Source organism: Rhinopithecus roxellana, chromosome 3 (assembly GCF_007565055.1).
Source record: "Rhinopithecus roxellana isolate Shanxi Qingling chromosome 3, ASM756505v1, whole genome shotgun sequence".
NCBI classification, from domain to species: Eukaryota; Metazoa; Chordata; class Mammalia; order Primates; family Cercopithecidae; genus Rhinopithecus; species Rhinopithecus roxellana.
Window position 1 is genome coordinate 5,973,808 of NC_044551.1, and position 18,738 is coordinate 5,992,545.

At 39.0% G+C, this 18,738-nt stretch overlaps 1 protein-coding gene across 6 annotated transcripts in view; it reads left to right on the forward strand.

Moving 5' to 3' along the window:
* The window catches only part of PDE4D (phosphodiesterase 4D), a 1,457,192-nt gene that overhangs the window by 1,382,946 nt on the left and 55,508 nt on the right, over positions 1 to 18,738 (forward strand). For 4 of the 6 annotated variants that reach the window (XM_030926714.1, XM_030926713.1, XM_030926715.1 and 1 more), the window contains exon 6: positions 10,664 to 10,776. In XM_030926714.1, the coding sequence (XP_030782574.1) occupies positions 10,664 to 10,776 (113 nt within the window). Of the gene's footprint in view, positions 1 to 8,690; positions 10,578 to 10,663; positions 10,777 to 18,738 lie in introns of those variants that run through there. The other 2 variants (XM_010389123.2, XM_030926717.1) reach the window with 2 other exon arrangements.

An 18,738-nucleotide genomic window follows, 5' to 3' on the forward strand; every position in this document is an offset into this window, starting at 1 on the left:
CTCAAAAGTTCATGCTCTTTCATCTATCACACTATTTCCCATGAAGAGCTCTTACAGGTTGTGGATTCTTCCATGTACATAATAGCTTTCTTAGCCAAATCTAAATCTCCACAGATATTCTTGTAAAATTTTAAAACTAATTTATCTTATTTGTATGGAGCCAGTTCATATACAACTGGATAAGCCAAATATACCTGATATACTCTTGAGTTCTGAAATCTGTTCTCTATAATGCATACAGTTAACAAATGCACGTTTACTAGTAGGCCAACATAGCTTATCACTCATATGTGTTGTTTGTAATGCAAGCAATGAGATTAAAAATTGGACATAAGAAATTACCTTTCTGAGACTCTGTTCATAGCCTGTTTAAAAGGGACTAGTCTTTTGGGGAAATCTTGTGTGTGTGTTTTTTCTTTTTTTTCTTTTTTTTTGGGACAGAGTTTCACTCTTATTGCCCAGGCTGAAGTGCAGTGACACATTCTCGGCTCACTGTAACCTCCACCTCCTGGGTTCAAGTGATCCTTCTGCCTCAGCCTCCCAAATAGCTGGAATTACAGGCGCCCGCCACCATGCCTGACTAATTTTTTGTACATTTTTTAGTAGAGACGGGGTTCATCATGTTGGCCAGGCTGGTCTCAAACTCCCGACCTGAGGTGATCCACCTGCCTCAGGCTCCCAAAGGGCTGGGATTACAGATGTGAGCCACCACACCCGGCTGTGTGTTTTTTCTTAACCCGTCTTCAACTGGAACAAATGTCTTGTTGGCATTACTTCTTAACTCTTAGATATCTCACAGTGAGAGAGAGATAAATGCTAAGCAGAGATTTATGAGAAAGTTAAAAAAAAAAAAAAAGAAGAAGAAGAAAGCAGAGATAGGGATCTGAATACAAGATTCTGGGGCAGTGTTGATTAAAATAATTGCTGTCTTTTCTTCATTCAGGAAAGTATTCTTAACTTGGAGTCCTTGGTGACTTCAGGGAGGTCAGTGAATACTTTTAGAGTAAAAAATATTGATAATATGAACTTATGCTCATTTTTCTGGGGGTGTTTGTATCAGACGCACCTTTGTGCATTCATCTGTTTCTCCCAAACATCATATTGGTGTATTGATGGATTCTTTTAAAATTTTATCTTATTTTGTAAAGATCATTATGTATGAATGATATATCATAATACTTGTCATTTTTATTTTAATATTAATATTTCTCTTCGGTAAGACACCATGATCTGCTTGACCATCACCAAATTTTGGCAATGTTAGTTCCTAACACTCTTTTAAAAAATGAGAGTTTGAAAGCAAGACTGAGAACAAGAGATAGACAGGGGTGATTACATGTAGGGAGCCACACCCAGGCCAGTATTACTACTTGAATCTCATTTGGAAATAAATATTCTTGTCTGATAGAAAACAAGCATACTTATTCATTATTCACTCACAAATATTTGTTGAGTGCCTGTAAATGTCAGGAATTTTCTAGACAGTTATAGAAAGGCCTGGACACAAATATAAAAATGACATTAGAAAAGTCATACAGGCAAGAAGCCAGCAAATTGTTTCCAGGCAGAAAGATTGGCTAAGATGAGCTGTCTTGGATGGGATAGTCTTAGATGTAAATAAAAGAGACAGGTATTGAAAAGCCAGCCAAAAAAGGCCTATGTGAACACAAGAATGTAACATTAATACAATACGTAGGACAGAGTTGTGCAGCAGGTTTTTGAAAGAGTGAAACAATAAAACCAGGGTTTAAGGAAGATTATACTGACTTTATAAATAGGACTGTGATGAGAAAAGTGAATCCAAGGAGATCCAATAGTAGACCATTATATGAATCTAGAAATACACAGATGAGAAGTTGACTGAAGGTGACAGTTACAGAAATTAAGAAGAAATTGGTAAGTCAACTGGCAAAGTATTGGATGGGAATATGGTAGAGGCAGGAGTGGAGATAAGCAGAGTAAGTGTAAATATACTCCAAAACTTTCTATTTATTAATAGCTTTATTTCTGAGAATATCTCAATCTCAAATAGAAAACATGTACCCCTGATGAACAATTGAGCTAAACTCACAGAATTCCAGGATCATGGTATTGGATGGGATCATTGACAAGTAACTGGTCAGTTTAGGAATTCCCTCTCAAAAATAGCTGACCCCATCCAGGTTAAGTATAATGAACAACCTTAAAGCCAACACCCAACCCGATAGTGCAATTTCAGAAATCAGAGAATAAATGAATGTTAGAGCTGGGTAGGCACTAAAGATAATCTGTTCAAACTCCTTGTTTTCTCTAAGGAATACCATATGCAGTAATTGACAAAGGTAAAGAAACAAAGACTGTTATATCCTAAGGTTGACAGTATATGATGGAAACACAGATGCTCTCCCATAGTCCCCACAGGGAAATAAAATTGATTCCCAAAATTACAGCAAGAGTATGTAAATAAAATACATATTTGTAACATTTTTTAAAAACTGCTTGCAAAAATTGTCCTGTAACTTTGTTCAAATAACTCCCCAGACAAAAGCTTCCTCACTAGCATTCTTTAACACCTTCTTTAGTCTTGTGTTGCTGAAATAAGTGTTTGGAATGAAAATTATCTTAGCGCAAACCTGTGAGTGTATATGGTCTGTACTGAATATCAATGGCAAAGCCTTGATATTTGTCTTAGCTCAAGTTGCTATAACAAAATACCGTAAACTGATGACTTAAACAACATACATTTATTTCTCACAGTGCTGGAAGCTGGAAATCTGAGATCAGGGTGTCAGCACGGTCAGGTTCTGGTGAGGGCGTCTTCAGGGTTGCAGATTGCCCACGTGGCGTGTATCCACATGGTAGAAAGAGAGCAACCTCTGGCCTCTTCTTATAACGGCACTAATCTCATTCATGAGGGCTCCATTCTCCTGACCTAATTACTTCCCAAGGGTTTTCCCTCCAAATACCATGACACTGGGGATTATTTTTCAGCATATGAATATTGGAGAGACACAAACATTCAGTCCATTACAGTATTTTCCTTTGACATTTCCTTTTTCTTTGCTCCTGAGAGTTTTTCCTCCTAACTTTCTGAAGCTTCTCCTTCCCCTTTAGGGACTGCCTAGGATTTTCTCCTTATCCGGTCATCAACCTCTTCACTGGTCTTTACTTTTCTGATCTGCCTTTATACTATTCCCGGAGTAATCTTTTTGAAAAGCAAATCTGACGGTGTGACTTCCTCACTTAGAAGATTTTTAATGGCTTCTTTAGAAGAAAACATAAAGTCTTAGAATAGTATACAAGTCCTCCAAGACTACTTCTCCATCTTTATCTTTGCCCACTGTCTGACTTAAACTTTATATCCCTACCTGTTTGTAGCTTCCTGGATGGCCTGTGTTCTCTAAGTGAACTTCTTCAGAATGAATCCCTGTTCATTTCTTGAATTTGCTTTTTCTTTCTAGCTACCCTAAAAACTGTTCCCAGGTAACTATTAAGATTTTGGACCCTAGGTTGTACCTGGCACTAGTTGATAGGTTCACTTAAATTAATAGAATTGTTTGCATTTAAGTTAGAGACTTAAGTCCAGGAGGAAGAGAAGATACAACGGAGGAGGAAGGGAAAAGAATCTATTAGGCATCAATGCAAGATTATTTAACTCACAACCTCTCACTTGAACTAAAATAACCTACAAGGTTCTTGTTATTATCTCCAATCTATAGGTAAAATAAGGCCCCAGAAAGATTAGCTGAATTGCCTGGAATTGCTTGTATGTGGTGGAATAGAGATTGGAGCCTTTCTCCATTCTTCCAGTTTCTTTCAAAGAATAATATCACTTACAGTTGCACACATGTCACATGAAGCCCTCAGCCTGGATGCCTAATTAAACTTGGATCAAACTCCAATTTTTTGGACAAAAGCCCTCCCTATTCTTATAAAAGCGTTCTCCTCTTTCTTTGCCTCTTATCTCATGTCAGCTCAGAGAGACATTTCTGCTTGGGCCAATCTGGCCTTCAAGCTCAGTGCCTTCAATGAATAAAACAAAACAAAACAAAAAATCTTTTAAAGTCAGGATTTTGTAACGTCAGTAACCTTATTGATGATTGGGAGAAATGGAAAATGTACAGGTTAGAGTTACCCTTTAGACCAAACTGACTCCTTTCTCTTACACACACACACACACACACACACACACCCCTTCAATAACCTTACTGATGATTGGGAGAAAGGGAAAATGTACAAATTGGAGTTACCCTTTAGACCAAGCTGACTCCTTTCTCTTACACACAAACACACACACACACTCTCTGTGTGTCACTTTCATGCCCTTACACACATGCACACACATAGACCAAGGTGACTCCTTTCTCTTACACACACACAAACACACACACATATTCTCTCACTCTCTCATGTGCTTACACACATGCACACACATACATATTCCCTCCATATTCCTCCCTTTTCCAGTGTAGATGAGGCAGATTCATTCTACCCAAATGAAAGCTCTTCAAAGTCTCACCTTCTGTCATAAATAGCCTTATCGAACATTTTCATGCAGGCAGACTCTTGTGAAAGAAATTCTGGTGAATTCCATTGTTTTTTTCTCCATCTTATTACGGTACGATTAATAAGTTAGTGACTACAAGGTTGTAGTTTTCAAGAGCAAGAAGTCCACCCCCTTTCAAGTCACATTGGACAGTCCTTCTGTTCATGCCTGACATATTGTGGGAACATATGTCTACGTAGGATTTTAATACAGAGATTGTCTTAGATACGAATAATCGTCAGAGAAGCAAATGGTATAAGTTACTTAATTGTGTTCTTAATATGGTCAAATATAATGATTTCACTGACTTCAACTTTACTTTCTTCAATTCCATTAATTGCATAGCAGCTAGAATTTTCCATATAAAATAAAATCAGATCCCATGTCACACAGTACTCTGAGTCACTCTGTGACTCCTACTCTTGAAGATATAGTCCTACCTGCAGATGCCTGACATGGCCAGTCTCTAAGATGGCCAGTGGCTGAGGATTTCTCAGATTTCTCCAGAATCTGTTCCCCTAAGTAAGGCCCTACTCATGGTAATTTCTTTCTTGACACACACATCTTTTTTTTTTTTTTTTTTTTTTTTTTTTTTTTTTTTTTTTACCCAGATGGAGGTTTTTTTGCTCTTCTTGCCCAGGCTGGAGTGCAGTGGCACGATCTCGGCTCACCACAACCTCTGTCTCTCAGGTTCAAGCAATTTTCCTGCCTCAGCCTCCCAAGTAGCTAGGAATATAGGCATGCTCCACCAAGCCTGACTAATTTTGTATTTTTAGTAGAGATGGGGTTTCTCCATGTGGGTAAGGCTAGTCTCGAACTCCCGACCTCAGGTGATCCACCCACCTTGGCCTCCCAAAGTTCTGGGATTACAGGTCTGAGCCACTGCATCCAGCTGACACACCCACATCTTGTTCATCATAGGTCTGAGTGCTTGCTCATCTTTTCTCTTAAAAATCCTTCCCACTCTCTTTTATTTCATTCCTTTTCCCACTCCACCTCTGTCCCTGTCTGATTTAAATCATCCTCTTTTACTGTCCCATAGCCCACATGCTTCCTTCTGTGAGAGTGCATTCTACAGTAGTATGCTGAAATTACCTTCTCTGCTGGGCTCTGGGTAAGGGACACGCTCTTTCCATCATCTTGTTTCTGCAGCCTCTAATAAAGTACATGGCACATAGTCAGTGCTAAATAAATGTTGAGTTACTAGTGGGACTAAAAAGTCAATGAAAGCCAATCTCATGTTTATTTCACTTAAAAATTCTACAGCCATAGGCAACACTTAGAAAAACAATTGTAGATAGTAGAAGATAAAAGAAAAAGAAAACCCTCAAAAAATTACACACATCTTTCCTTTGGAAGCTTTATGAAGTACGAAGTAAAGTTTTATATATTTTATACAATTTTAAAATACTTAAAAACAATAATTTGATGCCAGAAATACACTTGGAGATGAGAGTGGCTTGCCACTAGCAAGCTCTGCTTAAGCCTATTACATTTACGTATTAAAAGAGAATCCAGAGCCTTCATGTATTTCCCATCAGATAAAATATATACAGGAAAAAAAATTAAGCAGCAAAAGTTAGACCTAACCTACACAAATCTTTTACTGTAGCAAACCAAAGGAATGACTAGCTCAAAGCAATACATAGTGAAATAGAAATCATTTTCTCCGGTTCTATCTACTGTAGACAGTATCAATTCCTTCCTTAGAATAAAGAGGAAATTTTGTAAGAATTAAGAGAAGCTGGAACTGGTTAGTGAGATTTAAGTATTTGCTCTTAGGAGCTTTTTGTTATAGTTCTTTTATTTTTAAAAAATCTGGATCAGTTGTTATAATTTGTATTTTTTTTTAATTAAGGGCGGGCAAATGGTGTCCAAAGTAAGTGGTATATTTTGGACTTGTTCTCTTCATGTATACCAATAGGTTTATCTAGGAATTATCACAAGCCGATACAGTCCTTTAGCAGACCTTCAAGTGTTGGCAAAGAAACTAATGTCCACATAGTTACAAATCCCGTGCAGTGGATCCTTTTACCTCAATGGTCAACATCACTGTGAGTTGTGGGTAAGAGTAATGGACTGAACATTTCACAAAAAAAACAACCTCAACCTCTAGCTACCTGCTGTGGCTCTGAGGTGATTACTTTTTTCGTTTTTCAAAAGGAAGCCGCTGCTTCAGCATCTTCTCCTGGAGCCCCTGGCACAGTTTCAGGCCATGTGTCAGGGGAACCTCTAAGCATATCACTATGACAGAAGCCAAGTGCTGGCCCGCAAGAATTGAGGACTGTTTGTTCACAGAAGAGCCTGAGCAGAATGCGAGTGTACATAGTTCAAAGGTGTCTTGAAGAAAACTGATGCTGTTGTAGGAGGGGACTTCAAGGCTCAAGTTATTTCTCAGTTGCTGTTCCATAGCCCTCTCCCAGCCTTTAGGGAGTTTAGCCAATCGTTTTTGCTTGGGTGTTTTTCTCTGTTTAGTTCCTTGACTTAGCAAGATTTGGGGCAGTTAAAGAGTTTTCATGTATTTTTAAGGAGAGCCACAGTGTATACTACCCTGGCAGGGGTTAGGGGGAAGTATTTTATTAATGAATGCAGTATGTGTTCTTGGTAAAAGCCAAAATTAAACTGGCTCACTGTTTTTGTCCTGCTGGCTGTCGACATTTAGGTGTGTTGCTTGGTGTGGTGACTCAATTTCCTGTAGGATAGTTGGCAACTCCATTTTGAGGTTTGTTTGGAGGGATGAAAAGGTCAGTTACTTGATGTCTTAGAACACTTGGGGTTAAAATTCCTAAAAGTGAAGCTTTACAAATGATCCTGAAAAATCATGGCTAGCTATATTGCCTATTCACCTAGGAATTTGGAAAAAAGCAATATTCTCAGCTCTATGCTAATATCAAGAATAGTCCTTTATTTGAGCAACAGTTTCACAGAGCAAACTGTTCTTTACTCTGTTGTTAGTAATTATTTTCTCACTAGTATGTAGATGTGGTCTAGTGATTTTTCATTTTTCATATTTATACAGAAGATGTTAGAACTTAAAATACATGCTTATACCACTTTATAATCATACTCAAATCCTGTCTGTCAAAAATGGCTGGTGCATGGCTTGGACATAAAATGGATATTCTGAAATAAATTGTTCCTCCTGTCTCTATACTACCTTCTTAAGAGCAAATCCTGTGTCTAAAGTGCATGACGTCTTGAAGCATTAGCCAAAACATTCCCGAATTACTTTTCCACATTAAAAAATAACAACTGAAATATAATGTGTGGAGCCACATCCTGTTAGATTTGAGGCCTGAGTTTGTACTTTTGATTTCTGAAGAGCTTTGGGAACTTGGTGAAGATGGGGGCAGGGGGGCAGTTTACTTAGGTACTGGGAATTCAGTTGAGGCTCAGGCTTTGAGAAAGTTGGAGGGCAGGGGAGAGGAACCACAGAAGGCCAAACCTCAGAGGGGACTCCCAGCTTCATTGTAACCAATGATTGAAAAGATGGCACTGAACAAATCCCTGAACACAATGGCTACGCATCTTTAATCCGCTGGATAGGCTAGCTATGGACAGCTCAAATGATCATTAAAAAAAGTCAATGTCCTCTTAAAATTTCCTACATTCCTATCTTATGGGAATGAGAGAGAGAGGAAAATATCAAAACCAAACCATATCCTAGATGTACTACCATGGCAATTAGGTGATGCTATACTTGCATGTGGAAATTATTCAGTAAAATGAAAATGATTGTGTTAGAGCCACAGGCGAAAGTATTGTTTGTGATCTTTAGGGTGTGGGGTTACAATGGGCTTTCTATCTTTGTGTGTAATGCTTCAATTTTTGTAACAAGCATGTAATATTTTTTACATTCTTAGAATTGGGGAAGCTATACACAACAAGTATTTTATGTTTACTATTTAAAATTATTAATATCTTTAACTTGTTCCTACTGTTAATGGGGAAGAAAAAAGCTTCAATCTGAAATTTTAATTCACCTGGCAAGGTTTAGGCAATTGTTTGTCCATCTAAAGCATATTATTTACTTTACTTTAGACTGCGGGATGGAGGAAGTAGAACAAAAAAGAGGCAAATTTTAACGTAGAGTACTCAAAGTGAACAGTAAATAGTTCAAGAATTCTTGATAACACAAGCCACGTGGTACATGTAACAAATACTTTAAAAGTCACTCTAACTTTTACAAATTTCACATAAAAATCTATATGAAAAATCCGAGACTAAATTCAGTCCATGAATTTCTTTGTTGTGCCACTGAAAATTTATGGAGTCTACATTTCAAGGGCAGAATTTCTTCTCTACCAATACCTGTAGATTTTTAAAGACAAAGACAGAGGATCCCACCACTTTGTGTAACTTTCTCGGCATCTTCTTTCCACTCGACTATGACAAAGTTTTATAAAATGGACTCTTGGGAGTTTGATTTCTCCCCACTGTGAATGGTTTGCTTATTGCATGCTAATGTAGAGAAGTTCTCCCACAACTGGTCTGCTTAGGGAGAGTGCCCCTGGTCCCCTGGGTCAGCCTTTGTAAACAGAACAGACTTCCCTATGCCTTTGAATATGGTCTTTCCGTTTTCTCAAAATTGTAGTGTAATCTGCACATGGTGGGTAGAAACACCATGCCAGATTTTCTTCCTTAGCCCAAGATCATCTAGGTCTTGTGCAATTCACAGGGGAAAGGAGTAGTATGCAGGACATGCGTAAATTCTCCTTACCATGTGGTTCTTTCACATTGCTGTTCCTTTAAGATAACTCTTAGGCAATTCTGCATATGAAAATGCAGCCTATTGTCAAATTTGTGAATTATAAAGCGTTCCGATCCCACAACATTGTATATTTTGTTTGCTTGTTTCTGTCTGCCCCAACATTGAGAAGTCTGGTACTTAGACTGGGCTGGGTAGAAAAAGGATGCCGTCTTAATAGAAATGCGGGTATTCCCACAACCCTGCCTCCTTCAAGTAGGTGAATCCTAAACCTTTAGAAACGAACCCCCAGAAACCCTAAACCTTAAACCCTCAGAAACATTGAGGGTCCTAAATAACCTTGTTTGTGAAACTTCGCAGGAAGCAGCTTGTCCTGTAGACGCAGAAGCTCCAGCGGTCGGGGCAACCTGGAGGGCAGTGGCTCAGTGGGCTGCACCGGGTTCCCGCGGGGCAGGTGCGCGTCCGTGCGCGCCTGCGCGCCGGTCCCTCCTAAGCCCCGCAGCGGGCGCGACCCCGGGCGGCGGGCTGCAGGCGCTCCATGCCGGGTTTTCCGCCGCTCTCCTAGCTCAGACAGTCCCACAGCAGCCCCACAGACACACACGCTCGCGCCGCGCCTCCTCGGCTGCACTTCAAAGCGAGTGGCGCCCGGCTGCTCCGGGGGATGGCACTGCGAGGTGGCGGGGCCCCCGGGACAGAGCCCGAGGGGAAGGACACGGCGGGTGGCATGGACAGGCTTTTGCAATTCGGAATCTTTTCGTAAGGGGGTTGAGGAGGAGCCAGGCAGCGCTGAGGGCCGAGAGGGGCGTGAGGGGGAGTGTTCCCGGAAAGCTGCGGCGTTGGAGCCGCGCTGCGCCTGCCGCCCGAGGAGTTGAGAAAGAAAACAGGAAACGTGGTGGCCGCGCACCCGGCCGCGGCTGATTCATTCGCTTCAAGTGCAGTGCAGAAGGCTCGGCAGGCGGGGCGGGCGTGGGGCCGCGGCTCCGGGCCGGGGACCTAGGAGATCTGGCTGTGGACCAGACGCTCCTCTGCGGGGCGGACACTTTAGCGCGCGCGCCATCCCCTCGCCATCCCCTAGAGTCGGGCTCCTGGACTGGGACTTGGGCCCGCCGCACAGTTGAAAAGTCGCATAGTGGTTTTTACGCCCGCATCGCCGTGTGAAAGTTGGCTCGCCGCTTTTTGCACGCCCTCCTCGGAGGCCGACCTGACACGCCAAGCTGGAGAGACCCTGCCTCCCCGAGGCCAGCCGCCCCGCGAGCAGAGCCTCCGCCCCCGTTGCACTGCCGGGCTGGGCAATATGAAGGAGCAGCCCTCATGTGCCGGCACCGGGCATCCGAGCATGGCGGGGTATGGCAGGATGGCCCCCTTTGAACTCACTAGCGGACCCGTGAAGCGCTTGAGAACTGAGTCCCCCTTTCCCTGTCTCTTCGCAGAGGAGGCCTACCAGAAACTGGCCAGCGAGACCCTGGAGGAGCTGGACTGGTGTCTGGACCAGTTAGAGACCCTACAGACCAGGCACTCCGTCAGTGAGATGGCCTCCAACAAGGTAAGCCCCGGTTCTGCTGTCACCGATGCCCCCGGGCTGCTGATTCCCCTGCCGGCAAGCCAGCTAGTACCCATAGCCCCGGGAAATACAGTGAGAGGTTTTTTAGGCTTACTGCATGTTGGCTATTCTGCTTCTTAGAGGGAGGTTCTTGTTTCCATGCCTTGCCTCTCCTAGTCACGCCAGATAAACATTTTCCAAAAGCAATTTGACGTAGTTTAAGTACCTCCCAAGACACAGGGTTCCTAAGTGACATTGTGCCCTTGTAGCAGAAACCCAGTAGGGTCCATTGGCATTGCATGTTTAAAGGTGTTCTTGGGATTCCCGGTTAAAATAAGAATTGGTGGATGTCTGTGAAATCACTTGAATGTCACCACCTAGGGCACTCAAACTCAGAAGAGTTCATCGAACTTGGAACCTTCATCCTAATTCATCTGGTTGTCAGGGTACCCCGCAAGAACTGAGCCTTTATGTATTCAGTTGGCCATACACATCCGCAGGAAACATTAACAGAGTTAGAAGGTTCCTTATGATCATTACTTTTGTTTCCATCAATCTTGGAGAGAAAGCCCAGTTTTTCGAGGTCATTTAGTACAAGGAGGCTTCAACTAGGCACCTGTGCCGTATGTGCTAAGGTGCTGGTCTTGGCAGTTAATGGAGCTTTGAGGGCTGAGAAGTAACCTTCAACCTGGGACAGCCTTAAAATAGCACGGAAGGCAAGGTATAATGTTTTCAGTTTTGCTGTATTTTTTGGATTTCCTGTTCTTTTTGTCTTTAGTTATGCAAGGAGATAATTGGAATTATATATGTTTTTAATGGCTATTTGCCTGTGCATGTCATATGCAGATGGCTGAAGGATTCAGCCAGTAAGGACTGGTAATGTTGTGTGATAAATAGTTGCCTCTACAAGGTATTTAAGTATTTTTGGCTACCTATTTACAAGGTCAAGAAGGTTATATAAACTTACAGTTCATCTGTGTGCACATATCTTTCAATGAGTGATGCTTTTTTTTTTTTTTCTACCTTACTATGGTTTTTATCCCACCTGTTCTCATGCAGTTTTTACAAAAATGCCACAGCATAACAGCCACTTGATTGTCTTATCTATTAACAGTGCTTTTGTAGGTAGCATTGTCAAGTGAAAAGTTGGCTTCAAATAAATAAAAGGGGCTCTGTAGACACGGCCAGCAGATACTAACCTACCCATATGCACGCTGACCTACCCATGTCCACACTGACGATCAATTCTGTTTTTTGTCATTGGTGCCTCATTTCTAAATTTGGCACAGCTCCTCATCAGAATGACCAATTATTGCTCTCTCACTGGGACTCTTACCCCTGCTGTGGCATTAGGTACTTTTGTTCTCATTTGGGTAACAAATTCTTAGTTTTATAAAATACAGGTTTTTTTTTTTCATAATTTGATTCTTAATAGCAGTAGACATATGCTGAATATGTCCAGTGTCCTAACTGCTAAATGGGAGCACTTTGCCATGGGCCAGAGTTCTTAATTCCATTGTGTGGTTGATTCTGTGTAAGAAAAGGAAGAGCAGAATCAAAAGCCACTTAGCAATGTACAAGCATTAGTGTATGTTTTCAAGATGATTTGACAGTAGTTTTTCAGCTAAATGAATTTGAGCAGCTAGTTGCTTTCCCTAAAATCCATATTCTTCATGTTGAGACCTATGTTTGGATTTAATACTGAATGTGAAATTTAATAATGTATTGTAAATGACTTCAGCTGTCAAGGAATTAATCTGTACATTAAGATTTAAAAACTTTTTAGGTCATAATAATTGCCTAAAATGATCCCTTCTTTTAAAGGCACCAGATAAGACAGAGATTTAGAAAAAGTAATCTTTACTATGAAGGCCCCAAATTAGACTTTGAGTTAATTTATAGGTTTGATAGGAGAGTTTGGTCTGTTTGGTTAAAATGAAATCTAGGTAAAGCGAGAAGATAATTTTTTCAAAATGTAGTCATTCTAGCAATGTTTATGTCTTGTGGCTGAAAAATTACGATGTTTTTTCCTAGCCCACGAGAGAGCTGAATTGAAAAATCATTGCCGTCACACTAATTTTTAACATTAAACTTAGCTCAGCTTAAGCTGTAGCTTAAACTTTTCATGTCCAAGCCATTCATGTGTTCTTTAACTTATTTATTTCTAAATAAGTGCTAAGCTTACATGACTTTTATAGACAAAAAAAGGGTTGGCATAGAAAGAAAAAAAAATCTCTTGCTAAGGGTTATAAAGTTACTCTTCTTCTTGATAACAAGGGCATGAATAAGCCACATCCACAAAAGCTGTAAAGTGAGTTGGAGCAGCTGATCCGAAGGCCCCTGTGAGTGTTGCCACACCTTCAGTCTGAACTGGAAATGTGTACCGCTTGCATCATCTCCACTCAGTTGTTTGATATTTCTTGAGTATGAATGAATGAATCTGAAACATTGCCTTCGGTTGTTAATTACCATCCATTCTTTTCACATATACGTGTTCAAACCAACTGGTATTTTCAGTTTATTCTCTTTTAGCCTTTGAAAAATTATGACAGTATTCTCTGTTCTCTCTTGAGGTTTTAAAAAATTTACTCTAATAGATCGAAAAGCACAATAAAAACACTAGTAAGAGATCAGGATTTTTAAATGGTGATAGAAAATACTTATTATGGAGATGGATTTAGGTGTTAGGAAGGAGGAAACTGATTCCTCAAACCCATTAAACAAACTGGATTAACACATTATTTCTGTTTCTTAGACTTCTCAGTAAAAGGCATCTTAACCAATTAGCAGTTTTTAAATGATGCTCTAGGAGCAACTAGCTGTACTTCCTGTATTGGTATTATAATGTTGCTTGCTTGTTAATGGCATTGAAGCAGGAAAATTATTGAATTCTTGGCCAAGGCTAGGGTTGGCTATAACACATGTAGGATGCTTGTACCAAGTGGGGTAAGAGATTCCAGATGGCATTTAATTTGAATGATTAAATCTACAGCATTTACCCTTATAAGCACATTAATCTGCCTGAGATTTGTACAGATTTCCTTTGGAACCTCATTGCTACAATTGAGCGTAATTTTAGTGAGGTCTCAAAGCTTTGGAGGCAGGCAAACCTGGAAGTTGAATTATGGTTTTGTTTCTTCCTAATGGAGTTACACTAGAGAAATGACTTCAATTTTTTTAGCTTCAGTTTCCTTAGCATAAAATGGGCATCATAATAACTATCTTGAAAGGTCAGTATAAGAATTCAAAAGAATATATAAAAAAGAGCTAGCTAATATAGTATCTGACAATAGTAGGCACTGTATCTGTTGTTATTGCTATTATTTGGATTTTAGGTCAAACTTCATTGGTTGCTTACATGGCTAAAATGTCTTTTTATCATTCAGCTGGAACTTATACTAGACATTTCAAGTTTTATGGAATTTTATAATTCTTAGATGACTGTCTACAGCATACATTTCTGTATCATAAAAATGCTTAAATTATATTTATAGTTTTTGTGGTATAATACAGACATGAACATTCTGAAGTTCTAATTAGAAGTTTAGGTTTTTCTTAAATTCCAGTTACAGAATGCCAGACAGAAGAGCTAACTAAGTACTTTTCCCGTGTTACTCTAAAACTGAAAATGCAGACCTTACTAATTTTTAGAACATGTAAAATGTAATAAGGGTTAGTGGTCAATGTGCCTTTGTAGTAAAACACCTTTTAAGTAGAATGGTTTCACCGTGTTTTTGGTTACCTTTCTCTCATAGAAAGTATATCGAGGATGGGAGTCAGTGGAGAGGAGAGAAGGACAGCGGTCTGGGCCTCAGGGCTTTCAAGGATTATGCTATGGAACCCTGTAACGTTATCCTCTTGTGACCTAATAATGCACCTTTCACCAGGCCTTCCCTGTAAGTTCAGTGAGGTTCAAAGGAGAAAACGAAATCATTTTGAGTTCTTCCAAAGATGTATCACTATAAAAATGGTATTTTGTTTCTGCTCTCTAATTCTAGGGGCAGTTTGAGGTTTGGCATGGCTGGAAATGACTGTGTTTCAAGCTGAAAGTCTGTCTTGAAGTTAGAATCCAGCCCCTAAGAGACTTCAGATTTTTCTATACTTCATTCCAAATGTACTTAGGCCAGCTTTACAAATGTGGTCATGACTTCTTTATGGAATTTATTTTGTGTATTTGGCTTTTGACAAACCTCTCTAGCGTGTTTCTGTTGCCTATAAATTAAATTGCTTTGCTGGGGTGCTTTGTCTTAGTGCTTTCTCTGGCTGCTCCCCCTACTGCTTTGTAATAGTCAATGCAGAACATATAGTAGCACTTTTTGTTGATGTATTTTCTTCTGGGCAAGAGGGGTGTTGTAATAAATACAGGATCTTCATAGAAGTGGCTAAATCTTAAGATGTTTCCATATTATGCAACCACAACGTAACTCAGAATAGAGATAAATGTTAAACTTTTGCTAAGAAGGAAACTAAGTTAATTGGAAAAGGCATGTTAGTTTTATAGAGAGAAAATAGCCTCAGTTGTTTTCTACATTAACATATTAAACTTTAGATTAAAAAATTGTTGAGTTAATATGCCTAAATACAAACTTTAAATATCAGAAGAAAATATCTTCTATAATTATAGAAAATCAACATTTAGATGTTTTGAGTTCGATATCTGCTTTTTAATCTAATCTACTTAATAGAGGTAGATTGGGGAAAGATTTATGTGGCTTACATGTAGTACCTAAAAGTTAATATGAAAGGTTGAGAATCCTATAATCACTGTTAGAAAAAATACTTTCTTTGCTTTTCAGTAATAATAGAAGAGGGAAACAATTTTAAAGGAAATTTTTCTTTCACTGGAAAGTAGAGTCCTTGACTTTACCTTAGCATAAAACTAAGGATTAAAACAAATCTTAATTTGTCTCTATTGTCATCCGTTCAGTTCCTGTGCCAGTATTTAGTAAAAATTTAATTATTCCTAACATGTAATTATCCAAAACTCCTAATTTTTAATTATTCAACAAATTAATCATTACTAGAGAATTTTCTTTTTTTCAGTTATATTTTGACTTAATTTATGGGGTAGTGGTAGTGGTAACTTCTGTCTGAGAGCATTATAAACTGTCTACGTTTGTGAAAAAAATTCCAAAACATAAGGGTTGGCCGTGATAAAAGAAGTATTTTTTCTAATGTTATGGATAGATGAAACAAACTGGTATTTTTCGAGATAGCAAGGATGATAGATAATGCTTTTGTTCAATTTAAGAAGATATCTGTGACAGTTACATAGATTGTAGCTATCACTTAAGATATAAATACATGATGGATGTGAAGTGCTGTTAACTGTCATTATTTTCCGTTGATTCACAACATATGTAGAGCTTGGTTTTCTCTTTTTCAGCAGGAGGGACCAACTCTTTTTCTGAAACTGTAGATTGCTGGGGTTAATTTTGTGATAGTGTAGCTCTAGCAGGGGAGCAGTTTTTACATGGCTATTTATTGTAATAGTTTAATTGACACTGTTCATCTGAGATCTTTCTAGAATATAGAGAGATCAGTAGCACTTTAATATTCACATTAGTTTTGAAAGACATTTAAAGAAGACTTTTTTATTCCCTGTAACAGGGATTGGCGGTATGCCTTGATATTTGCTTAAACAACAAACAGTTCTGCTGTGTCTATTAGGAAATTAGTTAAGTTCAGTTACCAGCTATAATGATAATAGGCTTATTATTTTTTACTCTTAGAGAATAATTTATCTTTTATAAAGTATTTATTATTATTATTTAGTATTCAGAGCTTCTTGTTTTTGTTCTGTTATACTTCATATGTGATAAGGATGAATGATATTTACTCCCTGGCCTGGAGTATGCACCAGTGATACTTAACAGCAGCTTTGTACAGTGGAAAGAACATAAATGTTTTTCATTAGGCAAACATGGTTTCGAATTCCAGCTCTGTTGTTTCCTATCTAATATTTTGGGCAATAGGCCTTTTCGCTCTGGAGCCATTTTTTCGTTTATAAGTGGGGATAATGAAACGGGAAAATAAAATGGAAAAGTTATTGAGAGCATTAGCTGTAATGTATGTAAAGCTCAGTTTGGTGCATTAGCACACACTAGGTGCTCAATAAATTATATGTGCTTGCCTGTCTAGAATATATTAAAAAAGAGAGATTAAGAAAAACTCTGTGTCACATATTTCTTGCAATATAAAAACATAATATTTCTTAAAAGAAAAACACAACTTTTCTATTCTTTAAGAATTTACAGTCTAAGTTAATGTTGCTCAAACTTTGTCATTTTTGAGACAGAGTCTCGCTCTGTCACCCAGGCTGGAGTGCAGTGGCATCATATCGGCTCACTGCAACCTCCACCTCCCGGGTTCAAGCAATTCTCCTGCCTCAGCCTCCCGAGTAGCTAGACTACAGGCTCCCGCCACCATGCCCAGCTAATCTTTGTATTTTTGGTAAAGACGGGCTTTCACCGTGTTAGCCAGGATGATCTCGATCTCTTGACCTCATGATCCTCCCTCGGCCTCCCATAATGCTGGGATTTTGTCATTTCTTGTACATTCATATCAGCTATTATATGTTGAATGTTTTAACGTATTTCTTTTTTATTAATCTTTAAAAATTTGTCAATTATTCTTAATTGACAAGTATTAATTGTATATATTTCTGGGGTACAATGTGATTTTTAAAATGTGTACATCATAGATTCACTAAAGCTAATTAACACATCTGTATTACCTCACCAATTTATCTTTTTGTGATGAGAATGTCAAAAACCTATTTTAGCAATTGTAAAACACATAATGCGTTATTATTAACTGGGGTCTGCATGCAGTGCAATAGATCACTAAAACTTATTCCTCCAATCTAACTGAAATTTTGTACTGTTTGATCAACATCTTCCATTTTTCTCTCCCTCCTCCTATACAGCCTCTGGTAACCACCTTTCTACCCTCTGTTTCTGAGACTGACTGTTTTAGATTCCCCATAAAGTGAGATCATTTATTAAAGACAGTATTTGTCTTTCCGTACCTGACTTATTTCACTTAGCATAATGTCCTCCAGTTCCATTTCATGATGTTGTGAATGACAGAATTTCTTGCTTTTATAAGGCTGTATACTCTTCATATATATATATATATATCACATTTTTTATTCTTTATCCTTCTTTTCACTGATGAACACTTAGATTGCTTCCATATCTTGGCTGTTGAAAATAAAGCTGAAATGAATATGGGAGTGCAAATATCTTTTTGGTGTATCAATTTCAATTCCTTTGGGTATATACCTAGAAGCAGGATTGTTGGATTGTGTGGTAGTTCTATTTTTTAGGTTTTTGGGGAACCTTCATACTATTTTCAATATAGTGGTTCTAATTTACGTTCCTACCAATAGTGTAGAAGGGCTCCCTTTTCTCCATATCTTTGCCAACACTTGTTATCATTCATCTTTTGAAAATAGCCATTCTACATGGTGGAGAGCAACACATACTGGGGTCTGTTGCGGGGTGGGATGGGGGCAGGGAGAGCATCAGAAAGAATGGCTAATGGATGCTGGGCTTAGTACCTAGATGATGGGATGATATGTGAAGCAAACATGGCACATGTTTAGCTATGTAACAAACCTACACGTCCTGCACGTGTACCCCTGAACTTGAAGAGAAAAAGAAGGAAAATAGCCATTCTAACAGGCATGAGGTATAGCTCATTGTGGTTTTAATTTGCATTTCCCTGAGAATTAGATATATTGTTGAGTTTTTGTTTGTTGTTTTTGAGACAAGGTCTTGCTCTTTTGTTCAGACTGGAGTGCAGTGGCGTGATCATGTCTCACTGTGACCTCAAACTCTTGGGCTCAATGATCCTGCCTCAGCCTCCCAAGTAGCTAGGACTACAGGTGTGTGCGACCATGCCTGGTTTTTTTATTTTTTCATATAGAGAGGGTCTTGCTATTCTGCCCAGGTTTGTCTA